This window comes from Scyliorhinus torazame, chromosome 17 (assembly GCF_047496885.1).
Source record: "Scyliorhinus torazame isolate Kashiwa2021f chromosome 17, sScyTor2.1, whole genome shotgun sequence".
Classification (NCBI taxonomy): Eukaryota; Metazoa; Chordata; class Chondrichthyes; order Carcharhiniformes; family Scyliorhinidae; genus Scyliorhinus; species Scyliorhinus torazame.
Window position 1 is genome coordinate 2,549,892 of NC_092723.1, and position 15,408 is coordinate 2,565,299.

Sequence of the window (15,408 nt, forward strand, 5' to 3'; positions counted from 1 at the left end):
AGAGCTGATATCTGATAAGTTGGTTGTGGGATCATCTATCTCATCCTTTTCCCACTATTATGCATGCAAGTAGTTCTGAGTTGACACTCCATTTTTCGGTATGTCTGGCACAGCTCCAGGCATGCCCTCCTGCACTCTTCAGTGACCCAGGTTGATCCCCTGGCCTGTTGATTTGGGGGGGGGGGGGGGGGGGTGGGAAGAGAGAATGTCTGGTCTTGAGGTTAGTTGTGATTGAGTCCCGTTCTGCTGATAGCCCATTGCGCCTCATGGCTGCAGTTTGGAGTTGCTGGATCTATTCCATCTTGCACAGCGGCAGTCACTCCTACCAATACGGTCATGGACTGAGCATCTCCAACAGGCAGATTAGCGGGAATGAGGTGGAGTTTCTTTTTCCCTCTTGCGATCTGATCTGCTAGACCCAGTCCAGCAGCTATGTCCTAAAGGACAACTCGGTTTGTGCCCTTGTCACCCTCAGTGGTGTTCAACATGGAAGAGCACTGATTATCATAGAACTTACAGTGCAGGCCATTCGGCCCATCGTGTCTGCACAGGCCCTTGGAAAGATCGCCCTATGTAAGCCCACACCTCCACCCTATCCCCATCTAACCTTTTTGGACACAAAGGGCAATTTAGCATGGCCAATCTACCTAAAATACACATCTTTGGACTCTAGGAGGAAACGAGCACCCGGAGGAAACCCACGTAGACACGGGGAGAACGTGCAGACTGCGCACAGACAGTGACCCAAGCCGGGAATCAAACCTGGAACCCTGGAGCTGTGAAGCAACTGCGCTAACCACTGTGCTACCGTCCCGCCTAGCTGAGGGATATGGCTGTTCACATGCAGGTTCCCTTGCCCATATTTGACCTGATGCCATGAGACTTCATAAGGTCTGGAGTGAAAAGCTCCAAGGAAGCTCCCTCCTGACTGTTTACTACTCTCTGCTGGTGTCTGGGACAATGTCCACAAGGTATGATTCCGTGAGTGTGACTATGTGGGGCTTGACTAGTCTGTGAGAGCTCTCCAAATTCTGGCACAAGCCCCCCAGATGTTAGTGCGGAAGACGTTGCAGGGTCAACTGGACTGAGTTTGCTGTTGTTGTCTCTGGTGCCTAAGTCGATTCACCGCGGTCTGACTGGTTTCATTCCTTCTTAAGACTTTGTAACTTGTTTTATACAATTGAATGGCTTGATAAACCAGTTCAGGGGGCATTTAAGATTCAATCAGTAGCCTAATGACACATGCAATAGGCCAGGCCAGACAAGGACAGCAGATTTCCTTCCTTAAAGGATTTCAGTGAATCAGATGGGCTTTTACAACAATTTTTTGGTCTTCATTATATATTTAATTCAGGTTTTTCTTCTTTATTGAATTCAAATTCTGCTGTGGTGGGATTAGAACCTGGGTTGTTGTATTACTGATCCAGTAATACAACAATTAGGTGGATTGGCCATGCTAAATTGCCCTTAGTGTTGAGTGGGGTTACTGGTAAGGGGATAGGGTGGAGGTGTTAACCTTGGGTAGGGTGCTCTTTCCAAGAGCCGGTGCAGACTCGATAGGCCGAATGGCCTCCTTCTGCACTGTAAATTCTATGATAATCTATGAAACACAATACACTGTGCCACTGCTCCCGCCGAGGAAAAGGGGAGCAATGCATAATTTTAAAAAGTCATTGTTTCAAATGCAAAGATACCAAATCAAACAATTGTTTGATGGGAACTGTATACTCATATTTCAATTGATTTTCATTGAAATAAAACATTGTGTTGGAGCTAATTCAATCTCAAGTCAACAGAGCTACTGAACTGGTGACAAAAAAAAAAATCCAATAAAATTCGACTGACATTCAAATCATTTTCAGGATCTTTTTTTATTCTTTAAAATGTCATTCTCTTGAACAATAAAATGCAAATCACAAAATTTCATACGTTAATATGAATGACTGCTTTGAGGGACTGATTATAATCCTTTGAATATTTCAGTATGTAGGATGGTTGGGTCACAATACCCTAAATCTAAAAAGGCACACTGCAAAATACCAGAGACAAGGCCCACAGAATCACAGTGTACATGTTTTGGTTCCTTCAAGTCTTTGTACGTTCCAATCGAGCACACACCCTCAAAAGAGTCTACCAGAGGTAGTTTAAGAGGCACTACACCAGCAATAAATAGCTGTTTAAGTTTTATAATGAACACACACCACGCAGAATATTTAATCATTAGTGTTGAATTCTGGCAGATTGACAACGCAACAGTTTTACAGTTTGCACTTATCAACAAATGAGTTATTCAAGTCTTCTTAGAAATTTTCGAATTAGAGAACGTATTTCATTTTTATTTTTCCAGGACATCAGCAACAGCTCACTGCTGCGACATTCATAACACAATAGGAAATTTTCCCCCAAATAGTGATTATGCCAGTTTAAAAAGGCACTTTAAAAATAAAACAATTCATACCATGTTTTGCATGACTGTCATAAACCTGTTTTAAAAAATTCTACTGTAAAATTTAAAATTTGTCACAGTTTAAGATTATTTTACTTTCAACGTTGGCAGATAGTTTTTTCCTTTAAGAGCTAACCAGCTTGGGTAGAATTATTGCAGTGTAATCAAACTTTATCAAACGTCATAGTTAACCTTCGATTTGAGGTACGAGATACTGTTCACATTAAATAACCTTTGAAGAGTGAAATTGTCAATCTTATCAACTGACCAATTTAAAAATCCCCATTATCTCAGGTCAGGAATTATGAAATTGCAATTATGAAACCAGTCATGATGTTTTACATGTTTGCCAGATGCCCAACAAAATCCACGATAACCTTTTCACATAAAATATCACAACATGTTCAGGACATCCTATTACAGAAGGTGGAAATGAAAGAGGAGCATTAATGATCCATTCCTGATTTTAATGCTCCACCACTGACAGCCATGCCTTCAGCTCTTGGAATAATATTTTAAGCTCTGAAATTTCCTTTCTAAGCCTCACTGCCACTCTACCTCCTGATCTCTTTGGCCTATCCTAATATCTCTTATTTGGATTGGAGCGGTGTCAAATTTTGTTTACTGTTCTTGTTTACTCAAAGCCTCCAGTCTTATAGATTACATTGAAGACAGTACGCAAATGCAGGTTGTTGTTGCAAAAATGGAGCAAGCCAACTTGCGCATAGATATGTAATTTTGTTCCTTGAAATAAGTTTGTTTCTTCCATTTTACTGTCAGGATGTCATTTTCATTAATGCAGAAGTTTACTTTTCTTTGTGAGAAGTTAAAAGAAAAATTCTGTTGAATTTTTGATGACTTGGAATAAGTTCTGTCATTTAATTTGAAAATTGAGTTTAAATATTATTATTCAACTATAATGGAAAATATACCCTTTCAGAGATTTAAACTTAGATGGACATCAAGAGCAGAAAGATCCTCCTCACTAAACACTGGATAGGGTTACTGTCCTCATGTTAAACTTTGTTCATTTACCACTGACTCTATCCATCCCCCAGCCTACTGTGAGACTGAATCAGGCTGTTTGCAACCTTGCTGTTAATTTAAGCCAGAGTTTCCAATCTCATTCCTGCATCATCACCAAGACCTCCTATTCCCACCTCCGTATTACCCAACTCTGCCCCTGCCTCAGTCTCTCTGCAGCAAAAACTCTTACCCATGCCGTTACCTCTAAACTATTCCAATCCACTCTTGGCTGGCCTCCGTAGTACAATTCCACAAACTTAGGTCATTTAAAACTCTGCTACCCATGTCCTTAATTGCAAGAAAATCCCCTCAGCCATACCTCCCTTGCACTCAGTTAAAAAGTGTTTTTAAAATTCTCACCCATTTTCAGATCCATCTGTGGCCTGTGGCCTAGTTCCATCATCTCCTCCAGCCTTGCATCTGGTCCTCTGCCAATTCTTGCCACTTGTCCATTCCCAATTTTAACTGTTACACTATTAATGGCCATGCCTTCAGTTGTCAAAGTGATAGGCTCTGAATTCACTCCCTCTAATTGCCATCTCTCTTTCCTACTCAACACCTGCAAGTTCCCATCCGTGCCACACACCATCCTGATTGGTGTCTCTTCACATGACGCGTCAAATTATCGTTCGATAATGCTTGTAAAACATTGGATCATTTTTGCTCTATATAAAGCAAGTTGTCACTGTTTCTGATGAACCACATCAATAATTTATATTAAGGTGAATAGTTCAGTATGGAAAAATACTTTTTCTATTTCAGTCAATGTAAACATCGAAGAAAATTTACCCAAAAGATCAAGTTTGCTACTGCACAAGGTTATATTTACAGTACATAAGAGGAAAGTGAGATGATTTTCAGGAACGTATTTAAACTCAAAACATTACTGAAGATTTCAATCCACAAATATTAAGTAGATCATGATAAACAGCTGTTCCAAATCGTATTGGCTTCCCTGGAGTAATTCAAATAGTTTCTCACCTTGGGTTCTGGCATACTCCCCAATTCTGGATGACAGACAACTTTTCAACTCCCAACTGCTTGCAAGGTTTTTTAAAATCTCAAAAGCAATCGACTAAGCTGCAACATAAACAGGGGGAAGCCCAGCTCACACAATAACACAAGGAGCGGACATTCAGGACATTTATTGCCAGGTTTATACTTCCCCCGATTGTCTACTGGTGTTGTAAAAGCAATTGCATTGAAATTCCACTTGCTTCATCCCTAAACTAAGGATTTTAAATTGGCTCCACTATTGATGAAGGTAGTTAATCAACTGAGCCAGAATTGCTGAAAAGGCTTTTGTTACCTAAAAGTAAACTCATTTCTAAAAAACAATGCTAGTTTGCAGTGTCCCTATATCGCAATGGGCTATTTAGTTCCACACCATGCAGCTTTGCAGGAACATGGCAAGTTTATGCAAGTGTTCTCAGTAATTTGCATATATCTTAAACTTGTGATACTAACTTAATCTTCAGGGACAATTTTTACCGTGACCACTTGGGTAATAAAAAAAAAAACAGCATCTCACCCACCCATTACAAAACTCCATTACCAGATGATCTGCTGTGATTTTATTACTTGAGCAATGACTAATAATGACCCCCTTGTTCTGATTTGGGATTGATAAATTAAGAACCGCTCTTTTCTGGACTCTCAAAACAGGACAAACCAGTGACACCATGAAGTCAAGCAAATAAAATGGAGATGTTTTGTGGACTAGTCTGTTAGGGCTGACAGGCCACAGTTTACACGCCACTGATTACAACTGAACAGCTCCATTTGCAATAGATTCCCTTTGCTGCAGAAGAGGCTCTCAAGTCAAACAGCAGTGAAAATGGCAGCTGCATTATCTGCTGTTGCTCCTGCACATGCCATAAATATTGGCAGGTGTTCGTCAAACACAGTTCTTTGCTGTGGATTTGAACTTCTAAGCTTAGGACACTGCACAAGGATATCTTAACACGTCACCAGTTCCACAGAAAATTAGTATTTAAGCCAATATGTACAGGTCTGTTCAATGTAAGTCATTGGCGAATCACCAGCACTCAATACATTGAAGTGACTCAATGTTCATCGTGAAATATTTCTAATGTGGTGCTGAAATTTCTTGTGTTTGCGCAATAATAACCTATGACTATCTGAGACAGGGTGCTTCGTGTGGTTAGGTTTAACAGGACTGCAATTTGATGGATTACAGAAGCTGTACTCGTGCAACAAACAATGTAATTTGGGTTGTAAACATGGTGAACATAATCAAATTAGTTATACCTTACAGCGTATAGAATCCCTACAGTGCAGGAGGCTATTCAGCTCATCGGGTCTGCACCGACCCTCCGAAAGAGTCCTCTACCCAGGGCCCGCTCCCCCACCCATTGATCATGACCAATCTACCTAACCTGCACATCTTATAAAGTGTATGTGGTTAGTTTATAGCACCACTTAGAAAAGCTTCAACAGAAAATGGATTTTCCATTCATTTACATTGATGAAGAAATTACCCATGTACTGCTTTATCAGAAAAATTGGCAGTGATTGCTTTGCAATGTGTGGAAAAACCTGAATGTTACACAAAGGTTAAAATAACACTTTTGTAAAGTTTTTGCCTGCCTTACTCACACATTGGCTGCTTTATACCAGTTTAAGTGTACAATAAGATTACAAGTTAGTGAGCAAGGGTCAGTAAGTACCAAGATGTCTGCTCTCCAAACCGGTTTTTGATTCAATCTTCAACCCATGTGCAATAGCAATTAGAAGCAGACCTGTGGCCCACCTAACCTGGACATCCAGCTTCCCATGAATGGGAACAAGCAGCAGAAGCATGCGCTGCACATAGTGTAACAAGATAATCTCCTCTTCCTCAAACACAATCCATAAAATTGGGTACAACATTCATCCATATTATGCCTTAGATTTAAAATTATATTTTGAAGTAAAGCATCTGGCATTTCATTCAACTGAAATTTCATTAGACCCGCAATTATTCCAATAGATACTTTTCAAAATGTTAAACCACTGGGATATCTAGAAACCTTTTGTAAAGCAGGAGGGATTTCATAAGGCATTTGTTTAATTTATAAAAATGTTTGTCGTCATTTATCCAGATATCAAAAAGCTGCTGTTGAAACATTTTGTAAACTGAATTAAACCTTAAAGTGCACAATTATAAATATTAAAAGCATGACATCACATGGAAACATTAAAACCGCCTGCAAAGTCTTTGCTGTAATCAAACAGGTGTATTTAAATTTGCACAGTGGATATTCAAGATTGAGTGAATCTGGTTTGAAATGTCTTGTACCAACATTTTAAATTATTTTAATAGGAGGATGGAAGAGTTACGAAGTATCAGGGGAGGCCCTATCCTCGCGTTTATTAAAACTTGCTGATACTGGGGAGGATTTTTGGATCATGCCTGAAGTGGAATGGTTTCATTACTGAAAGTATGGGTCTGGGTGTGGTACATGTACACTGTGGGCAGGCCTTAATCTGGAGATCTGCAATTAGTGAAGAGGCAGGATGCATAAAGGTTTTGCCTGATTATCTTCAAGGAACACTGAGAAACATAAAAACGGTGAGGCAACATTTCTTTTTGCAGGTCTGTACGTTTGTCATGCGTTTCCATTTTTTCCCCCTGAAATGCACACCAAAATATGTCTTGCCACTTCTTCCCCTTTTGTAGGCTTTTTAAAATATGTCAGTGTTTGTCCTCAAAACTACAGCAATCAGATTGCTATATTGGCATTGAATGGGATTGTTATGGGTGAACTGCAGGTTTATACAAACTGTAGATTTGAACTCTGACACCATTTTGATTTAACAAAATCTCTCACTGATCAGTGAGCAATGAAAAGTAAATTGTAGTTAAGCTTTGATGCTGGTTTGCCACAGTACAAAACAACACTTATTGTAAATCCCTTGGCCGCCCTCTTGCTTTGCTGGCCCACTCTCAGCTGATGTGAATCTTCACACAAACATTTACAAAGACAAATTTTCAACGTTTTTTTTTTTAAATGGCACCTAGATATTAGGAAAAAAATGAATCTACGTGTATGATGGAGTCATCTTAAGAATGGATTGTTCTTCATCACCAGAGAAAATGTTAGGTAGAATTCAGTTGCCACAATTCTTGCTCACATTTTCCAATTAACTTTTTTCCCCAAAGTTGCTCCCCACCCAAGGAAGTTTGTAAGTTTAAAATGGAGAAATAGGACCCAGATGAGGATGCAGTCTGGGAACATTCTAAATTCTGAAACCCTTAGGTTGAAGGGTTGAGGGATATATTTATCACAAGCTGCTTGTGGAATAAACTATCACTCAGAAGGGTGATCAACAGATTCCTGCTGTATAGCATAGAGGCTTATTCTTGCATTAGGAGAGCTAGATATTTTGAGTGACAAGACTGAAATAGAACTGGCTTGCAGTATCCATCCTCAGCTGAGTTGCGTGAGCAGAGTGTCCTCGTATCAGTGTGATAAGATTATCAACTGAATGAACACAACTGGTCAATTTTCAAAGTGCATTCCAGAGATCCAGTGGCAATTAATTACCAATGCCCAGATGTTTCGAGTCCCATCATTGCCTGAATAGGACGCTAGTGGTTGGTCAAGTCTTCTTCATTTCCATCAAAGCCACGCCAAAGTAAAATTTAGTGTATGTATGGTTAGGAGGGGGAGGAAGGGCAATTATGTTACTTAATTTATATAGTGGGATCCTTAATTAACTAGCACACTGTATTAAGAACAATAGGATTTTAAAAAATCTAAACTGAAATAAAACATCGCTGAAAGAATTTAACTTGGTGAGGTCGGATACAAACAAATCTGGACCACGATATTTTATATTCAATCACTCCTGCCAGGTAGTTAGAAATGTGAAGCGAGAAGCACAGTACATTTGCTCCATATTCTCAACAAACTAGGGGTATTCATAATTTAATGGAGATTAAAAACTACAATAGCCTCGAGAGGGTCAGATGGATAAAGAATAATTTTACGCACTTTAATGCAACTTGGAAATTACGGTAGTTTTCTTATACATAATAATTATGAAAAACTTGTTAAACATTTTATCAGCAAAAAGACCTATGTAAGAAACTTTTTTTTTTGCATTTGACACACGTTCTTGGGTTTAATTTGCAGCACACAATAGCCTTAGCTAACTAATTTTGGAAGCACAGTACGTAAAGGTATACTATTTCCATTTGAATCGGACATTTGCACCAAATTGGTCCTTAGTTTGGTGCCCGTGCCAATATTTGAGGGCAACTTGGAAACAATTCCAGGCAAGGAACTATTGCTATCTGGCGTAGATTTAACTGGTGTGGTCTTCTCCACAGTGGGTGGTTTGGGTAAACGTCTAACTAGCCAAGAATGTCTCAAAGCTTGGGTGGGTGTTACGCGATTATGTGGTTCCCAGTCCAAACATCTCTTTAGGAAGTTGATGAACAGCGAGTCATCGCAACCTTTCAATGCAGTCACCCAGCTCCTGCTACCCGGTGGACCTCTTGGCTTACCTCTTCTAGAGCGACCACCATTCACAATCACGGTGTTATCTGGAAGTGTGGTGATAGTGCAATAGCGAGGCTGATTCTTGGAGTTGAAGAAGTTCTTGGCTCGTTTGCACTGATCCAACATTTTTTGAGGTGGCATCCCCAAAAGTTCCATCATGCAAGCCAATTGATCTCCTTCATCTTCCCCAGGAAACAGCGGGTACCCAGTCAATAATTCAGCAAGGATACAACCAAAGCTCCACATGTCAATGGGCATCCCATATCGTGAGCCGAGGATAACCTCAGGGGCTCGGTAAAATCGTGACTGGATGTATGTGAAAACACGCTGATGCTCGTAGCAGCTGGAGCCAAAATCTATGACTTTGATGCCACTGCGGCCTTGCTGCTTCAGCAAGATATTTTCAGGCTTCAAATCACAATGAATGATTCGATTTTTTTGCAATGCTTCCAGGCACTGTAGGATGGAATGGGCAAACTTCCGCACCAACTGCAGGCTGAATCCTTGGAACTTGTTTCTTTTGATCAGTTCATACAGATTCATGCTCAGTAATTCAAAGGTCATGCAGGTGTGGTTGCGGAATGTGAAATTCTCCAGCATGTGGATGATATTCATCTGCAGGTTTCTGTCTTGCTTCTTCAAGTGCTCCAGAATTCGGATCTCCTCTACCGCCTGCCGGTGGAACCGCTTCTCGTTTCGTACTATCTTCAATGCCATGTGCTGCCGCTGTTTGTGGTCATACACTTTAGCCACCTGCCCAAAGCTTCCCTTTCCAATAACTTTGAGTATCTCGTATCTATATGCTATATGGTCATGAGGCAGAAGTATATAGGCTGCTTGATCATCATCATAACCACAGTTGTTTGATCCACCCACTACCCCTTGTCGTTTTTTTGCATTTAAACCCATAAAGTAAATTTCGGGATAGTTAAAAATTTCCTGATGCTCAAAGGAAGACAACTGATGCATGTGCATCTTCATGGCTTGTGTAGGCATTATAGCAGCTTTTGCTTTAAGCAAAAAGGCGTCTGATTTTGTCGAGACTGTACCATCCGGGTTCTTCTCTTTAAGTGAAGGGAGCGCTGTTTTACAAGTTCGAGGCACAGTGGACTGCGCAGTTGTAGTATTTCGCCTGTTTCCAGCATCTTCAAATAAATGTTGCACCTTGACCTGAGTCCGACATGAAGGTGGTAGATGGTCCTTCATAGTGCTTTTGCCAATCTAAAGTTTGTACAAAAGAAAGTGTTCAGTTTGTCAAAACATGCTGAAAGTATTAGTGGTAAAATAGCTTTGTAATAAATCCTTTCCATCATCAGCCTTTAAAAAAAAAACAGTATTATCCAAGATAAATTGCTGAAGCAGCACAAATGTGACATCCCTTCAGTTAGCTACATAAATTTTAGTGGGAATCACCTTGTATACTCACTCACACATGCATGAAAATATGCTTCACATGTGCACTTACTTAAACTTCTTCCACCATTCAGCAGCCAAAGGAAGTAATGCAATCGCACCGGTTAAAAATTCACTCATTCTGCTTTATCCCATCATTTTAACAAAAGTTTAAAAATAATAAAGTAAACATGTAGGGCAGCATGGTAGCATTGTGGATAGCACAATTGCTTCACAGCTCCAGGGTCCCAGGTTCGATTCCGGCTTGGGTCACTGTCTGTGCGGAGTCTGCACATCCTCCCAGTGTGTGCGTGGGTTTCCTCCGGGTGCTCCGGTTTCCTCCCACAGTCCAAAGATGTGCAGGATAGGTGGGTTGGCCATGGTAAATTGCCCTTAGTGTCCAAAATTGCCCTTATTGTTGGGTGGGGTTACTGGGTTATGGGGATAGGGTATAGGTGTTGACCTTGGGTAGGGTGCTCTTTCCAAGAGTCGGTGCAGACTCGATGGGCCGAATGGCCTCCTTCTGCATTGTAAATTCTATGATGCATATGCCATGCAAATACAAGTGTTGAGAATGCACGCTCATCTCAAATATCTCTTTATTATTTTTTATTTGATCAGAAATTCAGTTGGTCACACACTGCTCATGGCCAACGCATTGGACATTATACTCATGTGCTAAGTTATAGAAACTGTTCAGTACAATTAAATAGAATAAGAACGGATTCACAAACAGGTATTCCTTTTCTCTATCCTCCATTTCTCAGAAGTAGTAGTGGGAAGGTAAGCACAGGAGGAAAGGTCCTGTTCCACTGCTGGTAGCACCCTGTATCCACAATAGTTTAACTACAGGTAACAGCCAGGGAAATTGCCTTTTGACAGTGTACATCAACCTGGGCCCTCAATAAACGCACACCATCAAAAGCACAATTTCTACATTGAATTAAACTACCCAATTAGTAATGGATCGAGTGTGCTAGGGTTCCTTCCTTTGAACTTCCGGTGACATGTGAAAGCAAGATGCATGAAAGGTGGCCAAGGCAGAGTCTTCGTCTCTCATCCCCTTTACCCTTTTTTCAGAGGCTCTTGATGCCCAAACTCATTTGGTGGAGTTAATGAACTGTTTCCCAACAAAAACATGTCGAAAGCTTCGACAAAGAAGCCCATTGCAAAGAAAGCCAAGGAGGGGAGCCCATTGAAAAGCTTGAAGGGGGAGGGGCGGGGGAAGAAAAAGCTTGGAGGGAAGATGGCTGCCGTGCCCATCACATCAGACACGCTGGCTGTAGTGATGGTGCAGGAGCTGCAGGAATACGGCAAGCTGATGGACAGGTAGTTTGAGCGGCAGGGCATTGAAATAAAGAAGTAATTTAAAGGCACTGACGAGGAGGCACTGGGCCAGGTTCGCTATCAGCTGGAAAAGACCCTGAATGAACAAGGCGAAACGTTGAAGGGTGTAGAGGAGGCCATGACGCAGCACGAGGAGCGTTTCGCTTGTTAGAAGTGGAGTTGCTGCTCATGGCGATGAACAACAAGGGTCTGAGGCAGGGGCAGCATGGTGGCGCAGTGGTTAGCACCGGGACTACGGCGCTGAGGACCCGGGTCCAAACCCCGGCCCTGGGTCACTGTCCGTGTGGAGTTTGCACATTCTCCCCGTGTCTGTGTGGGTTTCACCCTCACAAGTCACAAGGTGTGCAGGGTAGGTGGATTGGCCACGCTACGTTGCCCCTTAATTGGAAAAATAATAATTGGGTACTCTAAATTTATAGGAAAAAAAATAAGGGTGTGAGGCTGAAGGTGGAGGATCTTGAAAACAAATCAAGGCAGTTGAACCTCAGGAAGGTCGGTCTGCCGGAGGGAGTGGAGGGCTCGAAGCCAACTGAGTGCTTCTTGGAGATGTTTTCTCGGCTAGTGGGAGGGGATGAGGTGCTCACCCCTCCGGAGTAGGATAGAGCTCATCGAGCACTCCGGCAGAAGCCATGGCTGAACAAGCCACAGCGGGCGGTAATTATTTGCTTTGACAATTATCAGACAAAGAGGGGGTCTTGGAGTGGACGAAAGGCAGTTGGGGAGAATTGTCATAGAATAGAATTTATAATGCAGAAGGAGGGCATTCGGCCCATCGAGTCTGCACCGGGTCCTTGGAAAGAGTACCCTACCCAAGCCCACATCATCACTCTATCCCTGTAATCCAGTAACCCACCCAACCTTTTTGGACACTAAGGGCAATTTAGCATAGCCGATCCACCTAACCTGCACATCTTTGGACTGTGGGAAGAAACCGGAGCACCCGTAGGAAACCCATGTAGACACAGGGAGAACGTGCAGACTCCGCACAGACAGTGACCCAAGCCGGGAATCGAACCTGGGACCCTGGAGCTGTGAAACAACTGCGTTAACCCTTGGGCTACCGTGCTGCCCGTGAACAGTGACCAGGGGATTCCAAGGTGCAGGTGGCCAACTCGAGTAAGTGTGGGGAGGGGGGAAGAGAGAGAGAGGGAGAGAGAGAGAGAGAGACACACAGAGAAGAACTGTGAGAGACCCGTGAGAGACCCCTGACAAGGTTAGTCGCCTGGCACGTGCCTAGGAGGGCCTGTGAAGAAGGCAAGAGCTTTTTCCAACTCAAAAGGGTTTTAGATCTGAAGCTGGAAGCAGCACAATGGCGCAATGGTTAGCACCGAGAACCCGGGTTTGATCCCGGCCCCGGGTCACTGTCTGTGTGGAGTTTGCACATTCTCCCCGTGTCTGTGAGAGTCTCACCTCTACAACCCAAAGATGTGCATGGTAGGTGGATTTGCCATGCTAATTTGATCCTGAATTGGAAAAAAAGAATTGAGCACTCTAAATTTATATTTAAAAAAAGATCTAAAGCTGGAATACTCCAGGTCAAGGTCGCTGGTCAATTCGGGGATGCGAAGGTGTTAGCCGTGTCCAGGAAGGAGACAGGAGGTGCCAACCTGTGGCGGTTCACACACCCAGGGGAATATGGAGTTTTTGTCTTTTCCCTCGGTCACACAAGGTGTACCCGAGGATTGACTTTTTGTTACAAATCTGACCCTGCTCCCTGGGTGAAGAAAGCGGAGTACTCGGCAGTAGTTATTTCTAACTACGCGTTGCACTTGGTGGACGTGGTGTTGGAGGCAGGTCGGGAGCAGCGCATGGTGTGGAGGCTCGATGCAGGACTGTTAGCTGATATTGAGTTGTGTGTGAAGATCTCTCGGGCCATAAAAGAGTATTTGAAAATGAATGAGAATGGGATGGTCTCACACTCCACTTTGTGGGAGGCATTAAAGGCGGTGATTAGGGGGGAAATCATCTCGTAAAAGGCACATTTGGATAGGAAGGCCAGGAAGGAGTGTCAGGAGCTGGCAGATGAGATTTTGGGAGTGGACCGGGAATATGCGATTGACCCAACGATGAAGTTATGGGCATGCATAAAGGAGCTGAAAATGAAATTTGACCTGGTGTCCACAGGCCAGACCGTGCGCCAGCTGAGGTGCTTAAAGGGGGTGGTGTATGAATATGGGGAGAAGGCCATCTGTCTCTGGTTCACCAGTTAAGGCAACAGGAAGCGGTTAGGGAGATTGTGCAGGTGAGGGAGCTGGGGGAAGGGGGGGGGGCTGTTGGATTGGTTTCCACCCAGGAAAGGTGAATAGAGTGTTCTGAACCTACAATGAGGGGCTGTTTAGTTTGGGGCCACCAGAAGACAAGCGGGAGACGATAATAGTTTCTGCAGGGTTTGGAGTGGGGGGAGGATTTCCTGGAGGAGTTGGAAGCGCTGTTGGAGCTGGAGGAAGTTCAAATTGCTTTATGGAAGATACATACAGGGGCCGGATGGGTTCCCAGTGAAATTCCAGTTCACGGATCAGTTGGTCCCATTGGTGTTAGGGATGTTCAATGATTCACTGGCGCGGGGTTTTCTCCTGGTGATGTTGGGGCAGGCATCTATCTCTATCCTCCTGGGACCCCATGGGGTGTGGACTAGGCTGCCCAATTTAGTTCCTCAACGTAGATGCCAAGCTTTTGGCTAGGGTCTTAGCGTTGAGGTTGGAGCACCATCTCAGAGGTAGTGGGGGACGAGTTTTGTGAAGGGCAGGAAACAGTTGTCCCATGTGAGGCACCTATTTAATGGAGGACCCCTCGAATTCGGATGGGGCTTCTGACAGAGGGAAAGGTTGGGAGGGGTGGGGGGGGGGGGTGCCACTGACACATTTGTTGTTTTATTATTGGGCGCCAATGCAGAGACGGTGTTAGGATGGTGTGATGAGCAGGAGGCTGCCTGGTGCAGATGGAGTCGGGGATGTGCAGGGGGTCCAGTTGGAGGTACTGGCTTGTCTGCCGTTAGCACCGCAAAATATTTTTCGAACCTTTGAAGATATGGCGGCAACTCTATCAGCATTTAAGCTGAGGACAATGTCAAGATGGGCCCAATCTGCAGGAACATTTGTTTGAGCCGGTGAGGTTAGATGCCACATTTGGAGAGTGGAAAGGGAAAGGTGAGGGATTTGTTTCTGCAGGGGCAGTTTGCCACCTTGGAGGAGCTGAAGGAGAAAGTAGGACTGGTAGGGGCAGATAAGCTTTTGTTCGTAGAACATTCCCGGTAGTGCCACAATCTACTTTATTGGAGAGGATTCTTTCTTGCACAGAGTTGGAGGAGGGCAGCACATCTGGGATATATGGAGGGAGTTTGGGGAGGACAGGACCTGCAAGACAGTGAAGGTCAGGTGGGAGGAGGACCTGGCACATGTATTGGAGGAAGAGGTGTGAGTGAGTCCCTCTGCAGGGTGAGCACTACGTCATCCTGTGCAAGTTAGAGTTTGATTCAGCTCATGGTGGTGTTCAGGGCACACCTCATCAAGGCTAGGATGAGTCGATTTGTGAAGGGGTTGAGGATAGGTGCAAGCGGTGTTCGAGGCGGCCCAGGATCCTGCCCCAAATTGGTGGGTTCCCCACAGCATTACCCTGGGTGTCTGGATTACTAGTCTAGTGACAATACTGCCTCCTCTAGATGTAGGTTTTCATAGTTGCTATGCAAAT

General features: G+C 43.4%; 1 protein-coding gene across 3 annotated transcripts in view; it reads right to left on the reverse strand.

The window, feature by feature from the left end:
- Positions 1 to 1,852: 1,852 nt before the first annotated feature.
- The window catches only part of LOC140393626 (dual specificity tyrosine-phosphorylation-regulated kinase 2-like), a 38,966-nt gene continuing 25,410 nt past the window's right edge, over positions 1,853 to 15,408 (reverse strand). For all 3 annotated transcript variants that reach the window (XM_072479900.1, XM_072479899.1, XM_072479901.1), the window contains exon 3: positions 1,853 to 10,203. In XM_072479900.1, the coding sequence (XP_072336001.1) occupies positions 8,626 to 10,203 (1,578 nt within the window). In that variant the 3' untranslated portion in view covers positions 1,853 to 8,625. The remainder of the gene's footprint in view (positions 10,204 to 15,408) is intronic.